We start from the raw sequence: 24,355 nt of genomic DNA, 5'->3' as shown, positions 1-24,355 counted from the left end.
GAAACTCAGTGCCTTAAGACAACAGAAATGTATTCCCTCACAGTTCTGGAGGTCAGAAGTGTAAAATCAAGGTCGGCAGGGCTGTGCTCCCTCCAAGGCCTCTGGGGGAGGATCCGTCCCTGATTCTTCCACATTCTGATGGCTCCTGGCATTCTTGGCTTGTGGCTGCCTCCCTCCAGTCTCTGCCTCCGCCGTCATGTGGACGTCCTCCTGGGCATGTCTCCGTGCCTATTCTCTTACACAGGCCCCACTCAGTCCATACTGGACTAAGGGCCCACCCTACTCCTGATGACCTCATCTTAACTAATTACACCTGCACCAACCCTATTTCCAACTAAGGTCATATTCTGAGGTTCCGGGAAGGACATGAATTTAGAAGCAACACTATCCAACCCAGTCTACTGGGCACGTAACCATCTCAGGCGTAGAACCTTAATGTCGCGGAATTAGTGGTCAGCGCCCAATATCCGTTCTCTCCCTCTCTTTAGAGCTAAAAGGCCAAAACATTAGAGAGGCACAGGACCGCATAGAATAAAGACTACCTTGCCCAGCCTCCCTTGCAGATAGGAATGGCTGTAACTCAATGAGGTGTAAGCAGAAATAATGGATGCCAGGATACACCCTCCACTGTACCTCTCTGCCTATTCCCGCTGGCAGGATGCAGACATGGAGGTGAGTCACCCTCAACAAGTGGATGAGGACACGACCCAGGTAGAGCGGTGCAACAAGACGGAAGGCGTGTGAGCCTCCAGCACCATGGAATCACTGAATCCGCCCAGAACTAGTTATCAGAGAAAAACAGAGCTTCTCTGGGCCACAGTGATGCGTGCGTCTTCTTAAAACAGGAGGCAAATGGAATCAAAAGTTCCTGTCACCACTTTACCCAAATTGGTTTCCCAAGGAGCAAAACACTGCCAAAGAATACTACCTACTGTAAGAAGGCAAGGTGTCTTTTCAATCCAATTATAGAAATTTCACCTCTTGCCTTTGCCTCGGTTATTCAACAGGGAAAAAAAAAAAAAAAAGAGCGTAGCCTTCGACAGCCCACGATGACCCTGGGCCTAAAGCAACCATGATGCCACTTGGAGACCACATCTCCAACACCACAGGTATCTCAATACACGTGGCCCTAAGTTACATATTGGGAGGGAGGGGATGCCCAGATGCTCTCTTGTTTTTCAAAATACTGTAGTTTCAGCAGCCAATTCTAAGCCTTTATTTCGGTCACAAGATAAGTCTTGGACCCTCCTATCAACCCTTCAGTCAAGGCATTGCGCACCTCAAGGATCCCACAAGCTGGCTACAATTCCTACTGGTGGAGTGACTAGGCCGGCAGCAGATGTCACCTTGGTTTCGCTAGGTGGCTCCTCCAGAACTCTCCACACGGGTTTGGTATCACTGGTCCGGCTCAACGCAAACCCTGTGTGGTTTCGGTCCAACATTCAGTGCCCCGTCTTAGACAACACCCAACTTTCTTTGGAAACCACTTTCCTCCATTCTCCCCGACTATCAGCCCCACTCTTGGACTGGGCAGGGGACCCCAGCCACACCAATGAGATTCATTCGTTCATTCATGCCAACACACACTTACTGAACACTTCCTATTAGCCAGGTGCTGTTCTGGGACCTGGGGAAAGCACAGTGAACAAAACAGGAAAATCCCTGTCCTCGCAGAGTTTTACCTTCCAGGACTTTTATGAAAACTGCTGGGAACGAGAAGGACTCTTCCTTTCCGGTGGGATCGCTGAGAGGACAGGACGATGGCTGGAACTGTGACAGCCATCTTGCCACCAGGAAGAGAGAAACAGGGCGTGAGACCTGACCCAGGTGCCTGCACCCTGCCACACTGACTCCTTCAGTTCTCTGTGCCCAGAAAAATAAAGGTCGTTTCGGGTTTTGTTTTGTTTTGTTTTGCTTAAACCAGTGTGAACAGTGTCAGGGAGAGGACCTGCATCTAAAAGTCTCCCGACCAATCAATACCTTAAGTTCCCTCAGAAAGGTATTTGAGGCGTATTTGGAAATGCCAATTAAAAACAGGTTAACTTTTCTGGAAAGGCCGATCCTCGGATATTCTGCACACCCAGACACTGTTTTTTGTTTTTTGGGTTGTTGTTTTTTTTTTTTAATGTTTTTTATGTCAAGAGAGAGAATTCCAAGCAGGCTCCACACTCAGCACAGAGCCCGACACAGGGCTCGATCTCATGACCCTGAGATCATGACCTGAGCCAAAATCAAGAGTCAGGCAGACGGAGCCACCCAGGCGCCCCGAGCACCCAGGCAGTGTTTTAAAGATTCCTTCCAAGTTGTCATTCCCAGTTTTAAAGATGATCCCTCTAATAACCCCTAGAATGAAAGAACCAGTCCGTGGCCTCTCCCACTGTGCGCTAAGAACAAAACCATACCAACAGCTCCCAAATGACCAGAAACTAGATGGTTCCAGCCACCTCCTGGCACTCTCGAAATTACCTGCCACTGCTGATGGCCACAGGTAGCATCAGCTACCTTTATTTCCCAAAGGGCCAAAGACACACTGGCTTTTCTCCAGGTCGTTACTGGGTCCCAGTGCCTTCTAACGGCTTTCAGTCCTAGGCGGGCATCACCGTGTTCCTGTGTGCTTAGTTAGCAGGACTGTCTGAAGTAGACACAGATAACCAAGCTTAATTAACCACATCCGATTTAACAGGAAACCTAACAGCCAGCTATTTTAGACCATTCTCACTTCCCCTCACCCGCTCCTCCCATGGCGCTAAGTTGATGGGCAGTCGGGGTGAGGGAAAAAAAGAAAATGGGGAGAAGGACAGTGAGGACTCCAGGATTCTGACAGGAAAGGCCTAAGGGGAGCTTCCCTGGTGGAAGGGAGGTATCTGTTTGCTATCTGCAGAGCAAACAGTGCACATGTTCTTAGTGTGCATTTCGGGGTGATGCAGTGTGGGCAGACGGCAATTGGGGGGGATTAACATTTCCCTTAAGCCATCCCTTGACCCTGCCATTGGAGTGTTTTGCATCCGGTCTCACTCCAATACCATGAATAAGTGATTCGCCATTCTTGTTTCAAAGACATAACACAAATCTAAAAGACGTGTGTACAAAAATGTTAATTACAGCATTTTTTTTTTTTTTAAAAAAAGGGACAATCTTGTTTTAAAATGTTCAAGAAAAGAGAATGATGAAATTAGGTCTATCAAGGCCTCCCTTCTGGAGGCACAGGCCACAGAGTTATCACATGGGAAGCCCCACCCGCCGTGTGTGTGTGTGTGTGTGTGTGTGTGTGTGTAACCATCAGTAGTGTCTTTCACTTTTGCAAAAGGAAAGACACAGTCATCGGTTGGATTGGGTTTGGTTTTTCCCTTCCCCCACCCCTGCTTCCTGTTCAGGGGAGGCCGTCCATTTCCCACCGCCCCCGCCATCTGACAGCATCATCAAGACGCAGCTTTAAGAGTCAGGCTTGAAGACTGAGAAGACTAAATGGTTTTTTAACACAGGCAAAGGGCACAAAGCAAGTAAGCCCAGAGAGGCTTCGCTCTTCAGGGCATAGCTAACCGAGAGACTTCTGAGGGGGGGTTCGAGGCACATAAACCAACTGCCCGGTGGGGCCGCAGCACCTTGGTCCTGGTCACTGACGAGCTCTCTCGCATCTGAATTCCCTCCTCCATCGGCAGAGGACCACTGGGCGCACCACGCCTCTCAGAGCTATCGTTATGTCAACTGTAGAGCAACTGTCCATTTTCCTCCCAGCTCAGGGCTCGTCCCGCTGCACATTCTTCCTCCTCAATCACAGAAAGGAAGTGTTCACACGGACACTAGCCCCGTGGTTTGCAAGCAGAAGTAAGTTCTCAGTAGGGGCGCCTGCATGGCTCCATCAGAAGGGCATGTGACTCTTGATCTGGGGGTGGTAAGTTCAAGCCCCACATCGGGTGTAGAGATGACTTAACTAAATAAATAATTTTCGCAGTTCTGGTGCCTAGAAGCCCAAGATCAGGGTGCCGGCAGGATCAGGTGAGGGTCTGCTTGCCTGGTTCACAGCTGGCACCTTCTCTCTGGGTCCTCACGTGCTGGAAGGGGCAAGAGTTCTCTCCGGAGCCTCTTCTAGGAAGGCACTAATCCCATTCCCTGAGGGCTCCATCCTCATGACCCAAGCAGACGCTCGCCGGTGGTCTAGTGGTTACGATTCGGTGTTCTCATGACCCAAGCACCCCCCAAGTTCCCAGCCCTTAAAACCATCACCTCTGGGGGTTAGGATTTCAGTACATGAATTTGGCGGGGAAAGGGGCACACAAACATTTAGAGCACGGGGCTACGTCACCTTAATTACAAAATGTGTCTGCATCCACCCAAAAATGAGGACGCCTCCCTCGCCAGACTGCTGAGAAGACTGAAGTGGTTTTTTAACCCAAGAAAAGGGCACACAAGTAAGCAGCCGAGACGCATCTTTGCCTTTCAACCCTGTGGATGATCTGCTGGCCTCACGGACGCGCGCTGAGACCGCAGAGGTGGCTTTCACACAAGCGCTTGCCTACCGATGAGCTTCCCTTTCCCTGCAAGTCCACGGTGACGTGCTTTGGGACAACGATGGAAGTTCGATTCCCTTCCTTCCCAGGTGCCCGGTGAAACTTCGCCGCGTCCCTCTTGGCCCAATGCCAACGAATGTTCATTTCCTCGCCCGGCGGTGACAGGGCAGGCACCGGGGACACAGTCTGTGCTCTCGTGACGCCCGTCATCTAGAGTGGACCAAACACGAAGGAAGAGCATCCATGCTTAGTGTGAGGGAGGCTCCAGCAGGCCTCTGGCCGACCGCCAAATCAAACTGGCTGCAATCGGTGAGACCCACAAACTCACACGCTGCCGGGTGGGGCATAAGTGGACGCAACCGTCTGGGCAGCAATTTGGCTACACTTAATCAAGAGCCTTCTCAAACTTACAACCTGCGCATTCCCATTCTGAATGTTGATTCCAGAGAAACGTTAAGAAACTCAGGTAAAGATTTACGTACAAAGAGGTACACCATGGCAGCTTTTACAAAGGGGGAAATCTTCTTTGAAAATGTCCAAAAAAGAGAGAACGACTAAATTCTGTCCATATGATGACATATCCATATGATGGAATATTATGACATTCATGATGAAATATTATGGTGTTTTCAAAGAAAATTGGATGACATTAGGAAATACCCATGATTCAGTACTAAATGGCAAAAGCAGATAGGCTATAATATATGCGCGATGCTTTCATCTTTATAAATATATATATGTGCATAGAAAAACAGACTGGAAGCTTTAACAGAGATCCTTCCTGGGTGGCAGGGATCAGGAATGACTCTTTCAGAAATGGAGCCATTTTTTTTTTCAAAATTCTCTATAATACACTTGAATTAAATGGATAATCGGAATTACATATATACATTTTATACATACACTCATATAATAACATACATATACACATTGTTATATGTAATATAACAATACGTAATAATGTATATATACACATATAACAATATGTATATGTATGTTATTATATGCATATATGTGTATATACATATATACATATATGTATACGTATATGTATATATACGTATACATATACTATATATATTATTATACATATACATGTTATACATATACATATTATACACACACACACACACACACACACACACACACATAAACAAAACACTGCTTTACTCTGACATTACATGGCAGGGGAGGGGGACAATGGCAGAAAAGAGCCAGTAATGTTGCAAACCTTGCCACTTGATACATTGTATGCCAACAATGTCAGCTCCATTAAGACACGATTCACGGTCTGTGTTTGTCCCCCGTCTCCCTAGCGCTTGAAATGGTCCTGGCACACACAGTAGGCACCCAGTGCTTGTTGTATAACTGAATGGCTGGAGTCCAATTCAAAGGTTCCTTCTCTGTGAAGTTCTCTGACCTCCCTTAAACTAATTACTCCTTTTTTTCTAGCCGCCTATAGCCATTATTACAAAGCTCTGCAACTAACAATTATGGGTCTGTCACCACTTGCCAAATTACAAGCTACTTCAGTGCAGGAACTAAGTCATACTGAGATTTGCCTCTTTAGTCAGATAAATGTTTGGTCACTAAACGTTTGAGTGATGGATGGAGGGGCGAATAGGTACAAGTCTGTTCATACTGTATGAACAGTTACTTTAATTACGATTCAACCCTAACTGTACATGGGTATCAATTTTGAGACCTGCTAACAACACAAGATCTGAGTTGAGAGAAATCGTCATAAAAACAGACTAAGTATGGGGCACCTGGGTAGCTCAGTCAGTTAAGCATCTGACTTCAGCTCAGGTCATGATCTCACTGCTTGTGGATTCAAGCCCCAGATTGGGCTCTGTGCTGACAGCTCAGAGCCTGGAGCCTGCTTCAGATTCTGTGTCTCCCTCTCTCTCAGCCTTCCCCTACTCACGCTGTCTCTCTCTCTCAAAAATAAATAAACATTTAAAAAAGAAAGAAAGAGGGACATCTGGATGCCTCAGTCAGTTAAGCGTCCGATGTTGGCTCAGGTCATCTCACGGTTTGTGAGTTCGAGCCCCGCATCTGGGTCTATGCTGACAGCTCAGAGCCTAGAGCCTGTCTCAGATTCTGTGTCTCATTCTCTCTCTGCCCCTCCACCGCTTGTGCTCTGTCTCTATCTCTCAAAAAATAAATAAATGTAAAAAAAAAAAAATTAAAGAAAAGATAGACTAAGCAGTAAACTGCAAAGTTGTTTTGTTTTGTTTTTTGGTTTTAGCCTTGATACTTTCTTCTAACAAAATTTACTCGGAACCCCAAAAAATAAAAGGGACATGCAAGAAGCCACTCTGGTGGGGGTGGGGCTAAGTTATCTGGGCTTAGAGGTTAGTTTGAAAACTGCCAATGTCCACATTTATCCACTGATTAGTGATATGTGCAAGGGTCCCCAGAAGTGGGGGAGAAGACCCAGGACCAGAACTCAAGTGTCCTGACCAATAGCCAACCCGTACCCAACACCCTTTCTATTTCACTGCACTGCCTCTTCCCGCCAAGGTCATCCATGTTTTACAACAGATCAAACTTTGCAATGACGGCAAAGGCTTACGTGCCAAGACTGGGTGTCCTGGGGCCACTCCACGTTTATTTCCTATGCAAAATAAAAAAGGAACATTGCTGTGACTTTCCAATGACAACATCCTCTACACAGCTTGGATCCCACATGCAGGAAGGCACTTACGATCAGACCTGTATTTATTTTTAAAAACCTCAATTTGTATTTTACAGACACAGGAAATGAAGTCTGCATAAACCCCAGGAAGAACTCTCTCCTGAGTCCTGTGGGAGCCCTGAGCCACCCCCTCCTGCATGAAATGCATTATCCTAAAATGAGCAAGGCCACTACTACTAGTTAATATTTTTAAGCACATAATCGTCTTTCATGCATGGCTCACACCTTCCCAACAAAAGCTGCTTTATTGCAAGTAGCCAAAGGATGGCCTGTTCGGCTTCTGATTTCACAGCTGGGCCTCCATTTTTGAATAATAAAATTATACAGAAAGCCGTCCGTACATAAAACCTGGGCTCATGAAAGGCTTCACTATCTAATTCTTCCGTTTTCAAAATAATCTCCATTCCGGTACTTTCGCACAGACTTCCAATAATAAGTACTGCCTTCGTGAGACCTTCCAATCCTTAATCCCTAAATCCTCACAAGTTCGCCAAGTGTAAACCCAGAAGCCCCTGCCATTTGCATGGCCGCACGCCCCCCTTAAACAATGATGCACGTCTACACCATTATATCACTTTTTAAAAAAATTAAGCCTTTTGGAAAGTTCTGTGTGTTGTTGTTTTAATGGGAAAAGGGGGATCAAAGGGGGATAAAAAGGGGATCAAATCCCTATGTGGAGACCAGCTCTAGGATATTTATCAATGGGTGCCAAGTGATACAGTCTAGTAGAGAAAATGAAGGGAGTCTTCAGCTTTGTAGCAAGCACAATGCCCCCCAGAAGTGATTCTGAAAGCCAGAGATGCCTTTTTTATGCTGTGTGTGAGCTCTGTAATTAACCGGTCCTCTCTCCCACAGCCCAGGAGTGGAATGGTAAAAAGAGGGGGCCTTTTGAAATGAAGATTACTAAGGGTAGCATCTCTCAGGGGGACAATGAAACCGGACCCCACACACAGCCCACAGGGCAAGTCTCCTGGTGGGGGGGGGCGGGGGAGCCTGACCCCTGCGCCTTGGCTCCCAGGGGGAAGCGGCCGACTTGATTCTCCAGTCTACACTGCCTCTCTAGGACCGCCCACAGCTGCATCCTGACCCCAGACAGACCCAGGGGCTCACACTGGAGGGAGAAATTCTCCCTGTGACTATTTACACACTTTCCCTTTCTACTACCGCTTCTTCCAGGGCCTCTCAGAGTGAACCCAGGGCACCATTAGCAACTGAGAGACTGAAACTTAACCTTCATGGCCTATAATTTTGGCACGAGCAAAGCAAACAGCGGAGTTTTAAATCCCATCACAGAGTGCTTTTAAGCTCTTCTGTACTTCGCACTTTAGACATTCATGAATAATCTTCCCACCTCCCATTAATGATAATAATAGAAACGACTTCAAAATGGCCCGAGTTCATTTGAGAAAGTGCATTGAAAACTTCTGCCCTTCAAATGAAACCAAAGAGTTTAATTAAATGGAGCTTGCATTTCATCATCTGAAAAACAAGAGACCTTCAACCTTCTATGGCTCCCAGGTCCCAAGAACAAAGTTCAAACTTGAGAGCCTTCAGAGCCCTCCAAGTCCAGTGTCGACTCCCCTCTCCACCCTGGAGCCTCCTGTGTTCCCAGACATCACTCTCCTTCCCACCTCACCCCTGTTCTGATTTGGTGAGTGCCCTCACCTGGAATGTCTTTCCTCCCCTTCTCTCATATTCCCTAGGAATTCTCTACTCATCCTTCTGGGCACAACAAACACCACCTATCCTATGAAGCTCTCCTCAACACCCCCACTCTAAATCAACAATCCCCCCACCCTGTCCTGAGCTGTTTGTCTCTCTTTGTAACCCTAACCACATTTGGCCCCGTAGACAGTTAATCATGTGCATTCTGTCCACCCCAACAGAATGAATGTTGGGCCCGCCTTTGCACTCAGACGTTTGCCTTAGAATCCTTTCAAACCAAACGTAAGCAATTCCCTGAACCCCTCTGAGTTTCCGCTGCCTCATCTGTGGAATGGACTTGATAACCTTCTCTCTCTACGTTACAGAGTTTGTTAGGATCTCACTAGGAAGGTCAAGGTTCAGGCGGCATTTGACTAACCAGAAGACTCCAGGTATTTTAGAGGCCTGAAATGACTTGAGTGACGTGTATCTGATTCCACAGCTAACATCTCTTATTTAACACCTAGCGTCCCAGAGGGTACAGCTTAAACCCAGGAAGTAAAACATGCCTTAAATAAAGGGGAAAGGGGCGTTCTAACCCTTTGGAGTAGCCCTAGCCAATGTGGAAGCCACAAACACGTGGAACGAGGCTAGTCCGAATCGCCGAATCGAGATGTGTTGTAAACGTAAAATACACACTTAGCGCAGAGACTTAGTGCAAAAATGTAAGATCTCAGTAATTTGTAATATTCATTGCTTGTTAAAAGGATTCTTTAGATATTAATTTCACCTGTTTATTTTTTTCTGTTTCTTTGCTTTGTTTCAATGTGGTTACAGGGAAATTTAAAGTTACACACATAGCTGACAGTATATTCTGGCTGGACAGCGCTGTCCTAGAAAGGTCCTGTTCCAGGCGCTCTCCCATTCCCAGTGAACCAGCAGATCCCTTCCTGGGACATACCGGTTTACCATCGTGGCTACGGTACCTAACAACCACGTCTTCAAAAGTTGCTCATTTTTTGGCTGGGTCTACACCTAGCCAAACGAATCATTAAATGAGTTGCTAAATGAATTGTTCTTTGCTCTCTTCCATGACTGCTCACTCACTGCACAAACTGAAAACCTAATCGGCCACGACAATGGCTGAAAACTCCATACTCACCACCTTCATTAGCGGGATTTTCTTCTTGTTTACCAATCGGCATCAATGTCTTCATTCTTTCAATAAATATTGACTGAGTGACTATTGCTATGGTCCCAATGTTTGTGTCCTCCCCCCAAAAGTCATACATTGGAAACATATGCCCGAGGTGATGACATTAGGAGGTGGAGCCCTTGAAGGTGATTAGGTCATGAGGATGGGGCCCTCGTGAATGGGATTGGTGCCTTTCTAGAAGGCCCCAGGGAGCTGCCTCACCCCTTCCGCCACGTGGAACTACAACAAGAAGTCTATGCCCCAGAAGAGGTCCATCACCCAATCATCCTGCCACCCTGCTCTTAAGCTTCCAGCCTCCAGTGCCGTGAGGAGTTAATTCTAGTTGTTTACAAGCCACCCAGTCTGTGGCACTTTGTGGCAGCGGCCTGAACGGCCTGGGACAACTTCTCCGGACCAGGCTCTAGTCAGATGTTGAGGTACTGGGCTGAACAAGACACAGCCTGCCCTCGATGACCCAATACGCCAGAGTTGTAATAACAAGTGCGCACGCACAAAGTACCACGGGGCGCAGAGGAAGGCCGTCCACCTCCTTCATCTGACCGAGAGGGCAGATGAAGATTTTACACGGGAGGTAACGTATGAACTGCACTTTGACCTCAGGATACATCCAAGTTGAAGTGAGAAGTGTCACCTGAACACAGCTGACAGCACGGGTCCCAAGAGGGGATGAGCTCACCCCGGGATAGAGTGTAGGGTAAGAAGAGAAGAGGCTATCACTGAATGTTCCGCTTAGAGTCTGCAGCTGAGCGGAAGGTCCTTATAAACAAATTACCTCCTGACCTAATTAGCTGAAAGCAAGAACAGGTAAACGGAGCATAACGGCGAGCATTGCTCATCTGTACAACGGAACTGGGAAACGCTCACAAGATCGCAAAGATTAACGGTGATAATCCAAGTAAAGCAGTTAGCATGCTGACACATAGTAGGTACTCAGCAAGTGAGCACTTACTTATGCTGTGTGAGTGTGAGTGTGTGTTGTTCTTAATAAGGCATCAAAAAACTACAGAATCTAAATAAGAGTGTCCCAGCTATTGCCACTGTGGGTTGGATTAGTCTTTGTTGGTGGGGAGCAGGGGGTGGAGGTGGGGGGGGGGAGGAGGCATCTAGCACATGTAGGATGTTTAACAGCATTTCTGGCTTCTCCCCACTAGATGCCAGTAGGACCCCCCTGCCCCCAGGTGTGACAACCAAATTCTCTCCAGACATTGCGAAAGGTCCCTTGCAGTGGGAGAGAGAAGGGAGCAAAATTGTCCCCAGCTGAGAACCACTAATCTAAATCAATAGTCGGGTGAGGTGGAAAGTTCATTTGGAGGGTCCAGTGCCTAAAAAGATAGACTCTTCAACTTGTAAAGAACCCCAAGCATTGATGGACCCCCACCCCTACCCCGTGGCTATCAAGCCCCGCGGGACTGTCTCCAGGAAAGTAAGGGGTGGGGCAGGGAAGGGCACCAAATACACCTTGGCCTCGCCCAAATCAGGATTACAGCCTTTGAACTAAATTTCAGCACCTTCTCTGGTGACCACGGCAGAGAGGGCCTCTGCCCCCACTATGAATGCCATCCCCCAGGGGCAGCTCCACCAGGCTAGCAGAGGGTGACCGGTCCCTGTGCGAGAAGAAGCCATACGGTCCTCCTCTGCACACAACAGGTTCAAGTGTGGTGACAAAGGCCAATCGATTCTGTCCTATGCATTAAGCCACCCAACCTCGGCTCACCCAAGGGCTGCCACTGAACAACGGCTATTTTTCCAAAACTTTTTATCCTCCTGAGTTCAGCTTTCAGAAATGGCACTGACAGTGCCCTGTGTTTTATTTTTCAAACGCCACCTTTTAAAGTTAATGAGAACCTGAGGGGTTGGTTGGTGGGGGAAAGCTATGGCCTCTGCATGCAGCATGAAACCGCAAAGCTGAGTTTTCACCAAATAAACTCTGCTTTTGTAAAATGCGCCACCGAGGCAGAGCTCAGTTTTGCCCTTGGCGGGGAGGTGAGCCGGCACAGCAGACAGGGGGTTAGTGCAGACGGAAAGGAGATACTCTAGGGGCACCTGGGTGGTGGCTCAGTCGGTTAAGTGTCAAACTCTTGATTTTGGTTCAGGTCATGATCGCAAGGTTCATAAGCCCCACGCTCTCAGCTCGGAGCCTGCTGGAGATTCTCCCTCTCTCTCTGCCCCTCACCCACTCACTCTGTCTCTCTCAAAATAAATAAAGAAACTTTAAAAAAAGAAAGAAAGAAAGAAAGAAAGAAAGAAAGAAAGAAAGAAAGAAAGAAAGAAAGAAAGAAAGAAAGAAAGAAAGAAAGAAAGAAGATACAGCAGTCTGGAAGCAGGACCCGCTTAGTAAACCTCACAGTGCAGGGCAGACATAAGGAACGGATAAACACCTGCTCGGGTATCAAACAGAATGAAATACGACAGCATTTTTGTAAACGCGAAGATTAAGATCTCAGAATGAGAAACCGCAGTGCATTTACTCTAACAATCTGTGTGCACAGTGTCTGCATCCATTTTCAAGGCATTTTCCCATCTAGTTTCTCACTTAACCCTCACCCCCACCACGAGGTTGGAGAGGTCATATTACTACCTTCACTTGGCAAAGGAGGGGACCAAACCTCTGAGGCTATGACTTTCGCTCGGTCTTTCAACCCATCATTAAGTGGCTATAATTTGCCGGGCGCTTGCCCAAGTTGTGGGGTGTGGCCAGGTACTACGCCAGACGCTGTTCAAGCCTGGAGAGTCTTGAGGAATTTCTCCAGGAGAAGCATGATTGGCATTTGGGCAAGATGACTCTGATGGGCAGAAAGATTCCATCCTTTGCAGGATGCAAAGGATCCTTAGCCCTGCCAACAAGACTGACGTCATCAGTCAGTCCTAGAGACAATCAAGAGCATCCCGACACATTTCCAAACGTGGGGGAGGGGACAACCCCCAACAGAGAGCCCCTACTAGATATCCAGAGCAACAGATCTTAGACAGCCATGGCGCCTCAGTCCTCTCAATGTGACCTTGGATGAGTGATATGCTCTATGCCTCAGTTTGCCCCCTTATAACATGTGATGATAATAACCGTGTGTACCTTGTAAGTTCTGCGAAATAACATATTAAATACCTGGCCCAGGTCGACCTTCAGAACTAGTACTCAATAAATACCTGTATTATTTCCCTGGCTCATCTCCTTCTATCTTTAAAGAAAGCCACTTTCTCAGGGAGGCCTCATCTGGGCATCCCTACTGCAAACTGCAGTCCCCAGGCTGCTTCGGTTTCATATCCTCCTTCCTTGCCTTACTGTCCTTCTGTAGCACTTGTCATCATCAAACATACTCTACGTTTTAAACATGCATTTGGTTATTGTGTCTTCCCCGAGAAGAATGTAACCGCGAGGACGTGGATTTTTATCTGTGTCCCTGTCATATCTCCAGCCCCCGAACAAAGCCTAACGCTTAACAAGCATTCAACAAAAACATCTTGAGTGATGTCCAATGGATACAGTAGGTGGCCAAGGTCCAAAAGCTGGTCTCTACACCACAAATTCTGTGCTCTTTTCTCTATAGCGAATTCTGTGCTCTTTTCTCTATAGCAAATGACCACGGACAATGACAATAAAGGGAAAGTGCGTCAACCGTTAAGAGATGTAAAGTGTGATATGACAATACGCCCTTGGAGGGGCCTTTGTGTCTTCCCCCTTCTAGGATTCTTTGAAGTTAACAGCTTCAGGCAGAAGCCCGGTCACCAGCCTGTTTCAACTTGAGTTGCCTTTGTGGGTTTTCTTCCCGAGGCGTTTAGGATAACCACTCACAAGACTGAAATGGACTTCAACACCCACATTACCAGGTTTCTTTATCCCTACCCGAACCTGCCGGAGTCAGAAACGAACTTCAGGTGATACTGGAGATCTCAGTGCTACCTGTCCTCCTTACCTACGGTCAGACTCGGACTCCCCACTACCAGACCAAGCACGAGGTTACTAGCACCCTGACCCAAAGTTGGCTGTGGCGGGCCTAGCAGTCACCGGTTATACTCGCGACAAGTCCAGACCTGGAGTTCCAAAGTCTAGGGGACGCTAGGGCCCTGGGAAGGCAACGTTATGTCTTTCATTCATATTTAGTCTAAAAAAAGAACTTTAATGTTGAAAATAGAAATCAACACAAACACTTCCACGTAACCCATCATAACAACTTAACATGCCTTTTGTGAAACACAGGTGAGGGTGCCTGGGTGGCTCAAGTGATTCAGTGTCTGACCTTTGATTTCGGCTCAGGGGTTGTGGGATAGAGCCCCACGTCGGGCTCTGTGCTGAGTGTGGAGTCTGCTTTAGACTCTCTCTCTCCCTCTCCCTCTGCCCCTCTCCCCCGCTCAATCTCTCTCTCTCTCCGCCCCTCTCCCCCGCTCAATCTCTCTCTCTCTCTCTCTCTCTTTCTCTCTCTAAAGAAAAAAGAAACACTGGTGTCATGAGGAGGACGATGGAGAGCCACAAAGTGAAGGGACTCTGTGGCTGTTTCCGTGATCTCATTGCTCCGGCATATTTCATGGCTTGCCATTTACAACGAATCGTAAGTAGGTGTACAGATTATATTATCTACTTTCACCTAAACCGAGCCTCACAAAATGGAATGGAGGCTTAGAAAGATCCCCGCCAAGAAACCACAGCGCACGAATACTCACAATGCACACACACTCCTCCGAGTCTCCATCTGCCACGTTACAAGGTAAAAAGGATGGCAGAATCGGAGTGCAAAGGTGTCGGCCAATAGAATTAACCAGAGGATAATGAACTTGTGGTTTTGCAATCACTACTCGTAGAAAGTTTAGAAATATCCTCATGCTGGATATTTAGATGACGGTGGTAATGCATATAAATTATCTATAAACAAAACATATTGGGAATGACTCCTCAAGGATGCTTCACCAACAGTGTACCAATGTGTGGTTGACTACTGTGGATGTTTGCTCATCATCCATTCCACTACCCCTTCTTCTAGAAGGCCTTCTTATGCTGCAAAAGCCATACTTGGCCAGGCTTTCTTGAAGCCAGGGTTCTGGCTGTGAATTTGGTTTCCCCAAACAGAAGCACTCACTCAAGACTTAGAAAGCAGACGTGAGGGGCACCTGAATGGCTCAGTTGGAGGAGCATCTGACTCTTGGTTTCAGCTCAGGTCATGATCTCACAGTTCGTGAGTTCGAGCCCTACACTGGGCTCGACGATGACGGTGTAGAGACTGCTTGGGATTCTCTCTCTCTCTCTCTCTCTCTCTCTCTGCTCCTCCCCCACTTGCATTCTCTCTAAATACATACATACATACATATACTTAAAAAAAAAAAAAGATATGAGGCAGAGACCAACTTCCTGCCTTCTGGGCGGTTTTTCGCAGGCTAATGTGGTGATGGGGACAGGAGAGGTTTTACAACAGCATTACAAGGTCCTCCCTCTGTCCTTCTGGGTGTCAAGAGGCAGCTGCAGTGGGGAATCATTCCAACTCTGGAACCAGGATTTCTGACCCCTGGTTCTCAGTAGCCTCAGTTTGTTCTCAGACTCAGGAGTTCCGGGACAGTCTTGGAGACAGACAGCTGCACTCCTGGGGGGTCGGTTTGGAGCAGCCAATATAGATTTGTTCACAAATAATTACATGTACTATCAACTGGGGCTCCTTCCTGCAGGCTCAGTGGAGAACCCTATGCCTCCAGCTGCCCCCAGCAATTTCATAAGCACCAGATCCCCTCCATTAAATACCCTCTGCTTAAAATACTTAGACCATTTTTTAGTTCCAGCTCTGAACTCCGAATCCTAGTAGAGCAGGAGAGCAGAGAGATTTAGAGGACAAATGGAAGAGACCACCCGGAAGCTGTCTGGGCCTGGCAAAGCAGCCCAGCTCTTCCGTCTGGGCTCTAGACATTCAGGTAAGGAGGGGACAGGAGGGAACAGGTGTCTTTGAGATGAAATGTTTACTCTTGTTTACTCTTGAAATGTTTCCAAAGGACCTCTGGGCCAACCTCAGAGACAGAATCCGTGCCCTGATAAATCTAAAGAAGAAGGCGCACACGCGAACAAACAACTACATTTCTAAAGGGCCAGAGAAATTATAAAGGCCACGTGAGCTCAGTGGCCATGAAAGAAACTAAAATCCACACTGTGATAGTCTCCCCAAGAAAAGTCTACACCTATTTCTGTTGGAACTTCCAGGGTCGAGCCCCGGGTTAAATAAGTCACTTCGCCACCCTTCCCATTCGGGCTCTTCCCGACCCCTATCAGTTAACGTTAGAGAGATATGAACTGCAAGCCCCAAGCCTCTGAAAATGGGGACGAGCTCCCCCAGGCAGAGCAGAAAAGGCTTATGGGCCTACGTGCTGGCCAAGCCTTCACGAAGCCCACAGTCAGGGCTGATCCGGCACTTCTGGGCCCTCACCTGGAGCCTGCGTCTTAGGGGGATGCCCTTTCCCATCACCTTACTAAGGTCACGGGGTGTGCCGTGGTTTGCAAAAAGTACCTTCCCAATTTACACAGGTGGCCGCCTCCGAGGGCATCAACTCTAAGACAATGGCCACTCTGTGTCCCAATGAGAAAGAACAAGCCTGGCCACAGAAGCATGGCACGGTGCCAAGAAGCCATCGATGACGACACCGTCAAAGTTCATCGCTACGAAATTGCGAAAAAAAATGAGTCTCTCAGAATGGAGGGAATACGGTAATTGATGGGGTTAGGGAGCAGAGGAGCCCCGCCCCAGGACCCAGGCCTTCCACATCCAAATCACCAAGCCCCCAACCCAGTCCCTCTCTACGCCCTTACTGAGTGTCCGCAGAAATCAGGGTGCGACCGCGCTTTGCGGTCGTGAATGCCATGGATCGCACCCCGAACGTTTTGTTGAAGACTTTCCCAACACCAGTTCCGTTAAAATGTTTCTCAAATCTCTTTTATCACTTTGTGGTCCAGTGGGGGGGGGGGGGGGGGGGCGGGGTGAGGAGAAACGGGATTAGTGCGGTGACCCCTTTACCAAAGCTCAGGACCAGCTGCCCAAAGATAAAGGTGCAAGTAAGAAGCTTCCTCACCTCCCGCCCAGCCTGCCCCAGGCCCCCCAGCAGACTCTGCTCCAGCCCCTTCCCTCTGCTTTGAACACTCAGTGCTGCCTGTCTGGCAAGTTCCCACCTCAGGGGCAGGCCTCTGCTGCTCTATGCCTGGGACATTCTCCCTGGAATGGACACGTGGATGGCTCCTTCCCTTCCCTGAGGTCTCTGCTCTCCAAGGTCATCCCACCAGTGGCATTCCCTAATTACCTTTATATTCAATTGCAAGCCCCGCCCCCCATCTATCTCTCCCTCCTTTGTTTTTCTCCACACCACCAGACAGGCCTACTTTTTTTTTTTTTTTTTTTTTACTTCTGCATTTGCTTCAAGTCTGGCTGTAAGTTCCCTGGGGGCCAAAATCCATACTGAAACCCCCAAGTGCCTAGACCCACCTCCAGGGCCTGGCACCGAGTAGAAGAGAGACAGACAAAGAGACAGAGAAAAAAAAAGCACAACTCAGCTTGTAAATTTTGATCAATCATATTTGATCTCAGATGCGTCAAATAAGTTTCCGGGAATTTTTACTTGATAGATCAGACTATTCAATGACCTCAGAGGAAGATGTGCCTTCCTCTTCACTTGTGATAAAGACAGGGTCTTGAAATTCAAGAGAAAAGAAACGAAAAAGAAAAAAATGAGTACGCAAAACAATGCTGGTTTTTCCAAGAATTTGGACTTACATGCCTGCTGGCGATGACTTTCACAAGGCCTTTTTCACCTACCCTCCCCAGGTTAAGGAGGTGGGTCTTGTGGGTGGATTTTAAGAGGGGGGAAAGGGTGGGGCCTGAACTTGTAAGTGTTTGACTTCCTGTTTTTAAACGGCTGTGCTGATAGAGCTGGTCATAAGCAAAATGACTTTCCAACCAGATAAATCTAAACTGCAGCCCCCACTGCTGCAGGATGGATCCCCACGTCCCCTGCCCCACGGACATCTCCAGCCACCCCTCCGCTGACCACCACTTTCATTTCAGAAAGCAATGAAATGAGAGCTCCTGAGCATTGGCTGTAACTGTTGGAGGAAACTGCCTATGTGTATCTGTCTCCTCTTAATGCGGCCATGACAATGCCTCACTGAGGTGCAAACGTTTCAACCACCAAAGGGAGTCCCCATACTGGGCAGGTCTTAGCCTTCAGTTATTTAATGCTGCTTTCAGGATTCATAACAGTCTCCTATTTGAGACCCTCCTGCTGCCTTTGCAAAAGGAAACGCCAGAGAGATAACCTAAGAACCGGCCCTACAAACTGGTGAGTCCAAATTCATTTCATGGAAAAGCAAAAAGATTCATGTGCAGTTTAAAAAAAAGTAATAAAAATGATACAGGACTGACATCCTGCCAAGTGGGGCGGGGGGTGGGGGCGGGGGGGGATGGCAGAGACATATGCAAATCTATAGATTAAAAAGGTTGAGGTTAAATGTTGTCTTTAAACATAATAACTAGTCACCATAATGATGCACTTATCTAAAATACATCAAAACAGGTACAAAAGGCATGATATAATCTCAACTTTTTTTAACATATATATTCTATAATACATAGAATAAAGCACCTGTTGCCTCTGGGTGGTGGAATACTAAATGATGGTTTCTCTTCTACACTTCCTAAATTTCCTAAAATGAGCACATATTATGTTTACAATTAGATTAAAATCATAACACAAAAGCACTGCACATTCAATCTAATCAAGTACAAAGGGGTAACCCAAGAAGTCTTTAAATAAAGGGTATAATCTTTCAATACCTTCGACCAAGGCAAAGAAATCCCAGGCAACAGTGAAAGTAAACATACGGCAGGAGGAAAAAAAAGAGAGGAAGAGAAAGAGAGAGAAAAGGCTTTCTCCTCCGCAGGCTTCTCTTCTTTGAACAGGAGATTTCGAACAAAACCACAATCCTAGGGAGCACACAAAAGGAAGGTTCAGAGGAACTCTCTTCACACGCTGGGCACAAATGCAGCCCCGGGGGCCTCCTCCGCTTTGCCTTGCAGAGCACAGCTCCATCAAAGCCCAGCTGTCCGGGGCAGGTAGGTAAGACAGTTTACTGTACAGGACGTTTACAGGACGCATTTGCTGATGGACGCGAATGTGTGCAGAAACCGCTAGCATGCGGTTCCATCCTCACCCACTTCAGGGGCTGCTCACACCCACAAAAGGGGTTTGTCCTGTGGACGGGTTTCTTTGAGTCAGTGGCTAATGGAGGCCAAGCTCCCCCAGTACCCAGGACACCGAGCAGTGCCCCAACTGCCTCATACCTCGGGGCAGCAAATCTAGGCTGCGGGGAATGCTCCACCTGGGGTACAAAGACTTAAACCAAATCCATGTGTGCGGGGGCTCTCAGAGACCAGGAAGGCAGGGAAGGGTGCCCACCACACGGACCCAGACTCACAGACACAGCATTGTTGGCAAGGCTTGATAATGTTCCTGAAAACCAGAGAGGCGGGTCTTCTGGAGCTGAGCTATTCGTGCTTTTCCCCAGCAATTATTTTATTGGGAACCTACTATGTGTCAGGCACTGCATAAAACACTGGGATTAGGATGGGGCTAAAACCTGATCCCAGGGTGCCTGGCTGGCTCAGTCGGTAGAGCGTGCGGGACTCTTGATCTTGGGGTTGTAAATTCAAGCCCCACACTGGGTGTAGAGATGACTAAAAAATAAAATCATGGGGCACCGGGGTGGTACAGTCGGTTGAACACCATACCCTTGATGTTGGCTCAGGTCAGGATCCCACCGTCATGGGACCAAGCGCACAGTCCCCCCCCCCCCCCAACAGCCTCTGAGCTAAGCATGGAGCGTGCTTAAGATTCTCTCTCTCTCTCTCTCTCTCTCTCTCCCTCTCCCTCCCTCCCTCTGCCCTCTCCCCACTCATGCACAAGCTGTGCACACACTCTCTCTCTTAAAAAAAAAAAAAAAAGACATTAAAAAAAAACCCAAAAAACCTGACATAAACAAGGACTATAACTCAGATGTCAGAGATCTAAAGAAAGCTGCCTTACTGACAAGGCTCACTTCTCCTGAACCCTCCAACCAAATTAAAGATCAACTACTCAAGTTTATGAATTGCTTGGGAACTAGAAAAGTACAGAAGACAATGGGCCCCAGATTAGAATCCGAGGGAGAGACAGCCAGCCCTCCCATCGCCAGCTGTCTCCTTTCTTTTCTCTCCCCCACCTCTCACACTCCAGGTGTTCTCAAGGTACCGATGAAGCCCGGAATCCATTTCTTTCGGAATACTATTTTTCTATTTCAGATACAGGAATGTGGAACTCCTACCGGAGGGCTCCAAATTTTTAGCAACAATCTGGGCCATGGCGTGGTCCCTTATGCCTCTCCCCGGGTGATCTTTCAAGACTGAAACTGCACAGCCAGGCCAAAGGATCATCCCACCAATGACCCCAAATCCTCAAAGAAGCAGAGATCCGGCTAAGTTTTAAAGAAATTCAAAGTAGTACAAAAGATTTAGCATCAGCTGTCATCAACCGTGAAGTTTAATAAGATGGGGGGGAGGGGAGAAAGGAACATGTTTAATATTGATTTCGAAGCATATTTTTATGGCCCATGTCATAATAAACTGATGGCACGGAGTTTTCGTGGAACCATACGTAATTCAACATAAGGAAGACCTCTCAATTGGACCATCTTCAGTTGCACACTCAATAGAAGGTATTGACAGTGGAACTTGCTATGGGCTGGGAAAACATGTCAGGAGAGAACACTCCTATAGATATGAATAATAAGCAAATGCCATTTCTTAAAAGGAAATGGGGCCAGGAAGGGAAGCAAAGGCTGAGACCAGAGGACAAGCTTCTTCCTGGTGTCTCTGGTTAGAAAGTTATTTCCGAATTCTCAGACAAGAAAAAGCACCGGCTGCATGAAAACCATGGCGAGTGGGGGTATTATCAGTACCTGGACGACTAAGAGGTACGGAGAAGTTCAAGTGCATTCCGCATGGAGACTAATATCTGTCCTGTCCTTGGCATTTCTGCAGACAATTACCCAGCATGTTCTGTCCAGGCAAAATTCTAAGCGGCCTAAACACATATCTGAAGTCTAGACCAAACCCCTGGGCCCTTTGTTTAAACTGGTTGAGCCCCAGTGCACTTGCACATCACCCAGTCCCCCAGTCTCTGGGGCGGAGTCTGGCCTGGCCTCCAGGATGCTGCTGTCTGTCTGGCCTTGCCCACCGGAACCACCGCACCGCCTGCCCAGAACATAAGCGAGGTCCATTTTTAAATTCCCTTAGAAGTTTCCCAACCACCGGTTTGGGTGAGGAGACAAACACGGCTGCAGTTTGCTGACATGAAACTAAAAATACCCAACTGCAAACAAAAGCCATCTTTTACAAGGCTGGCTCGGATGTCCTGAGGTTACCAGTGGTAGCGTCAGACCATATCCTTGGCCGCCTGAACAACTGCTCCAGGGCGAGCCGGGCAGAGGGGCCGCTCAGTCCCCGACGCTGTCAAGGAATCTCACACCCGCAGCCCTGCCTGATTGATGGAAAGAACAGCTTTATTCCTCTGCCACCCACCCAAACGCAAGCTAGAAGAATTCGGGGCTGCGTCTGCTGAAAGTGTTAGATACATACACACTGAAAGGAGAACGCGGGAGGCAAAAGAGAAAAAAAACCAACCCCATTTCCCTGGAAGGAAATGTGTTTCCAACTCCCCCCTTGCAATTATAAAAGCAAATTATTGCTGTGGCTGTACTGAGAAAGGCAACTCGGAGGCGTAAAAAAAAAAAAAGAAAAAGAAAAAAGAAAAGAAAAGAAAAAGAAAGAAAGCAAAAAGGATTTCGGAGCCAATGTGGCCCAGTGGGAGCCGGCCGGGGGTGAGGCGGGGGTGTGGATACCACGGCTCCCCGGGCCGAGCCGCGTCACCCGAAGCCTCCTCGGAAGGTTTTTGTACCTGTTGGGCTTCGGGGCCGAGCAGTGAACCCCCGGCCGCCGCGCTCGAGGGCGCCCCTCCCTCCCCAGGTCCCAAACTTTCCTTAGCGCCTTTTGGAAGGGGCGAGCCTCGATCCTCCCCCAGTCCAGATTTCAGATGTGTAACTTGCCTAAGCTACGGAGGGCTGGGGGAGGGGCTCACTGCCACACGCCCCGGGGCCCTCCGGAGGACTTCAGATGTACGGAACCCAGGAGAGGGGCAAGCAACCTGACGGTCAGTCCAGGACCGGGCCAAAGTTTCCTCCAAAACTGCCGCGGCCAAGGCGTGACCCAGGAGCAATGACCAGCGCAGGGTCGGGAGAGCCGTTGGGGTGGGGGCGCGGGGTGAAGGAAGCCCCAGGACACAAGCCGCAAGGTCAATGAGGAGCCAGACCCCGGGGGCAAACAAGGGGCGCCTGGCCCCTTCCCCAACCTAGTGGAGAGGCAGTGCGGGGCACCAAGCCTCTCCCTACACCTCTGCGCGGCGCTGAGCCCCGGACACGTGGGAGCCTGAGCCTCAGGCTCCCCAGCAGGGACTGGCGACCTCGCCGGGGCGCACACCCTTAGCCCCCAAGCCCCCAACCCAAGGAAAAGGCAGCGCGCCCAGGCGCAGGGCGGCCGCCTCCCGGCGCCTCTTTCATCCACGGATCGCTGCATCCGCGGGGAGTTGCATTCTCTTCAAACCGGCCCCCCACGTCAGCAGCTGCCCACAACCTCTCTACCTTGCTCTGCTACCTCGCAGACAGACAGACAAGAGACACAAAGAAAAAAGGGAGGAAAAAAAAAAAAAAAACGCTCCCCCTTGCTCCCATCCTCCAGCCTGGAGCCGGGAGGAAGAAGAGGAGAGAGAGCACGTCTTCTCTCCTCCTCTCCATCCCGACTCGTCCTGTCCGGGCAGCAAGGAGTCCCGAGGTGGCTGAGGGAGAAGAGGTAAGGTTGGAATAGGCAGAAACCAGGCGCCAGCGAGCGAGCGAGAGCGCGAGAGAGAAGAAAATATCCAACAAAACCACGCTAACGCGCCCCCTACCTGGGTGCAACATACTTTGGAAATAGAAGATGACCAGGATAAAGGATCCCAAGCAAGTGGCCAGCACCATCCGGCAAATTCTGTTCATCCTCATCACTTCCAGCAGCGCCGGCTTCATGGCTTTGTCCTGGCTGCGGGGACCGGGGTGTCCGGGAGGCGCGCCCGGGGCGCAGGAGCCGGGACCCTGCCGCGCGGAGCGGAGCCCGGGAGGCGCAGGGCAAGGGCTGGGCAGGGCTCGGGAGGGGGAAGATCGGGAGGGCTTCGCGGCCGCTCTCGGAGCCCCCAGCCCCGGGCAGGGGTACGGAAGGCGCCGGAGTTGCTCTGGAAGTGCCGAGATGCGTGGACCCGCCGGCTGCGCGCTCCTGCTCCTCCCGCTGCTCCTCTTCGCCTCCCCGCCGCCGCCTCCGCTCCCGCCGGCGGCCGCCGCTGCCTCCTCGCGGGCCGGGCGGCTGGGGTGCGAGCGCTGGTGGTGCCGCCGCCGCCGCCGCTGCTGCGCTGGCCGCTGTGGCTGTCGGACGGGCCCCCTCCCTCCGCTCCAAAGGCTACTTCATTGCGCTCCAATGATCTATATATTCCGGGCTGGGTTTTACCAAATGCAACTCGCAGCCCCCGGCGAGGGGAGGGCGCCCGCGGAGAGCCGGGAGGAGGGAGGGGCCGGAGCGCCGGGGCGGAGCGTCGCGCTCCCCCCGCCCCTACCCGGGAATTGGTCGCGTCCAGCTGTTTCCCGGGGAGTGCGGAGAGCGCGCCGCGCTCCCGCAGGGTCCCAAAAGCCCTCAGTCCCCGGCCGGGCTCGGCCGCCGTCTGGAGGTTGTGTCAGCGTTTCCATGACAAAACCCGGAGGAAAAAAAGAAAATGCGAATCAAATCGCCTCGGTGCTGCCACCCACTCCTGCCGGCGTTCGTGGAGGGAAGTGGCAGGGAGCGAGTTGGGCACCGAGAGCGTAAAGGGGGCTGGTGGTCCGCGATTGTTTAAAATCCCTGGACGAGGTGATGGAGAAGTTGCCCCTGAGCCCCCAGGGAGCGAGTGCCCTTTAGCCGAAGCTTCAAACGGGCGGTTTCGTTTTTTTCTTTCAAACCACTCCCGGGCTCGAGCGACGCTTTGGAAAGGGGTTAGAAACGGCTGACTTGGGGGTCAAGGTTAGGGAAACTGCACTACCCGCGGGGGTCTGGCGACCGCCGAGCTTTCCCGGGGATTTGTGCAGAGTCTCTCCCTCAACAAGGCAAAAGGGACTGGCTTGCGGATTTTAAAACTCTGGCTTCCCCGAGGGTAGAGCTCCCTCCAGATTCTCCCAAGTGC

The 24,355-nt window shown here is 49.4% G+C and overlaps 1 protein-coding gene across 2 annotated transcripts in view; it reads right to left on the bottom strand.

Moving 5' to 3' along the window:
• The window catches only part of CHST11 (carbohydrate sulfotransferase 11), a 260,994-nt gene extending 237,362 nt beyond the window's left edge, over positions 1 to 23,632 (bottom strand). Inside the window, exon 1 of one of the 2 annotated variants that reach the window (XM_027070953.2) lies at positions 23,060 to 23,632. In XM_027070953.2, the coding sequence (XP_026926754.1) occupies positions 23,060 to 23,177 (118 nt within the window). In that variant the 5' untranslated portion in view covers positions 23,178 to 23,632. The remainder of the gene's footprint in view (positions 1 to 23,059) is intronic. The other variant, XM_027070954.2, reaches the window with a different exon arrangement.
• Positions 23,633 to 24,355: the final 723 nt, after the last annotated feature.

The sequence above is a fragment of the Acinonyx jubatus genome, chromosome B4 (assembly GCF_027475565.1).
Source record: "Acinonyx jubatus isolate Ajub_Pintada_27869175 chromosome B4, VMU_Ajub_asm_v1.0, whole genome shotgun sequence".
In the NCBI taxonomy this organism is placed as follows: Eukaryota; Metazoa; Chordata; class Mammalia; order Carnivora; family Felidae; genus Acinonyx; species Acinonyx jubatus.
The sequence above is the reverse complement of the archived record's forward strand: the minus strand, read 5'-3'. Positions and strand labels throughout refer to the sequence as shown.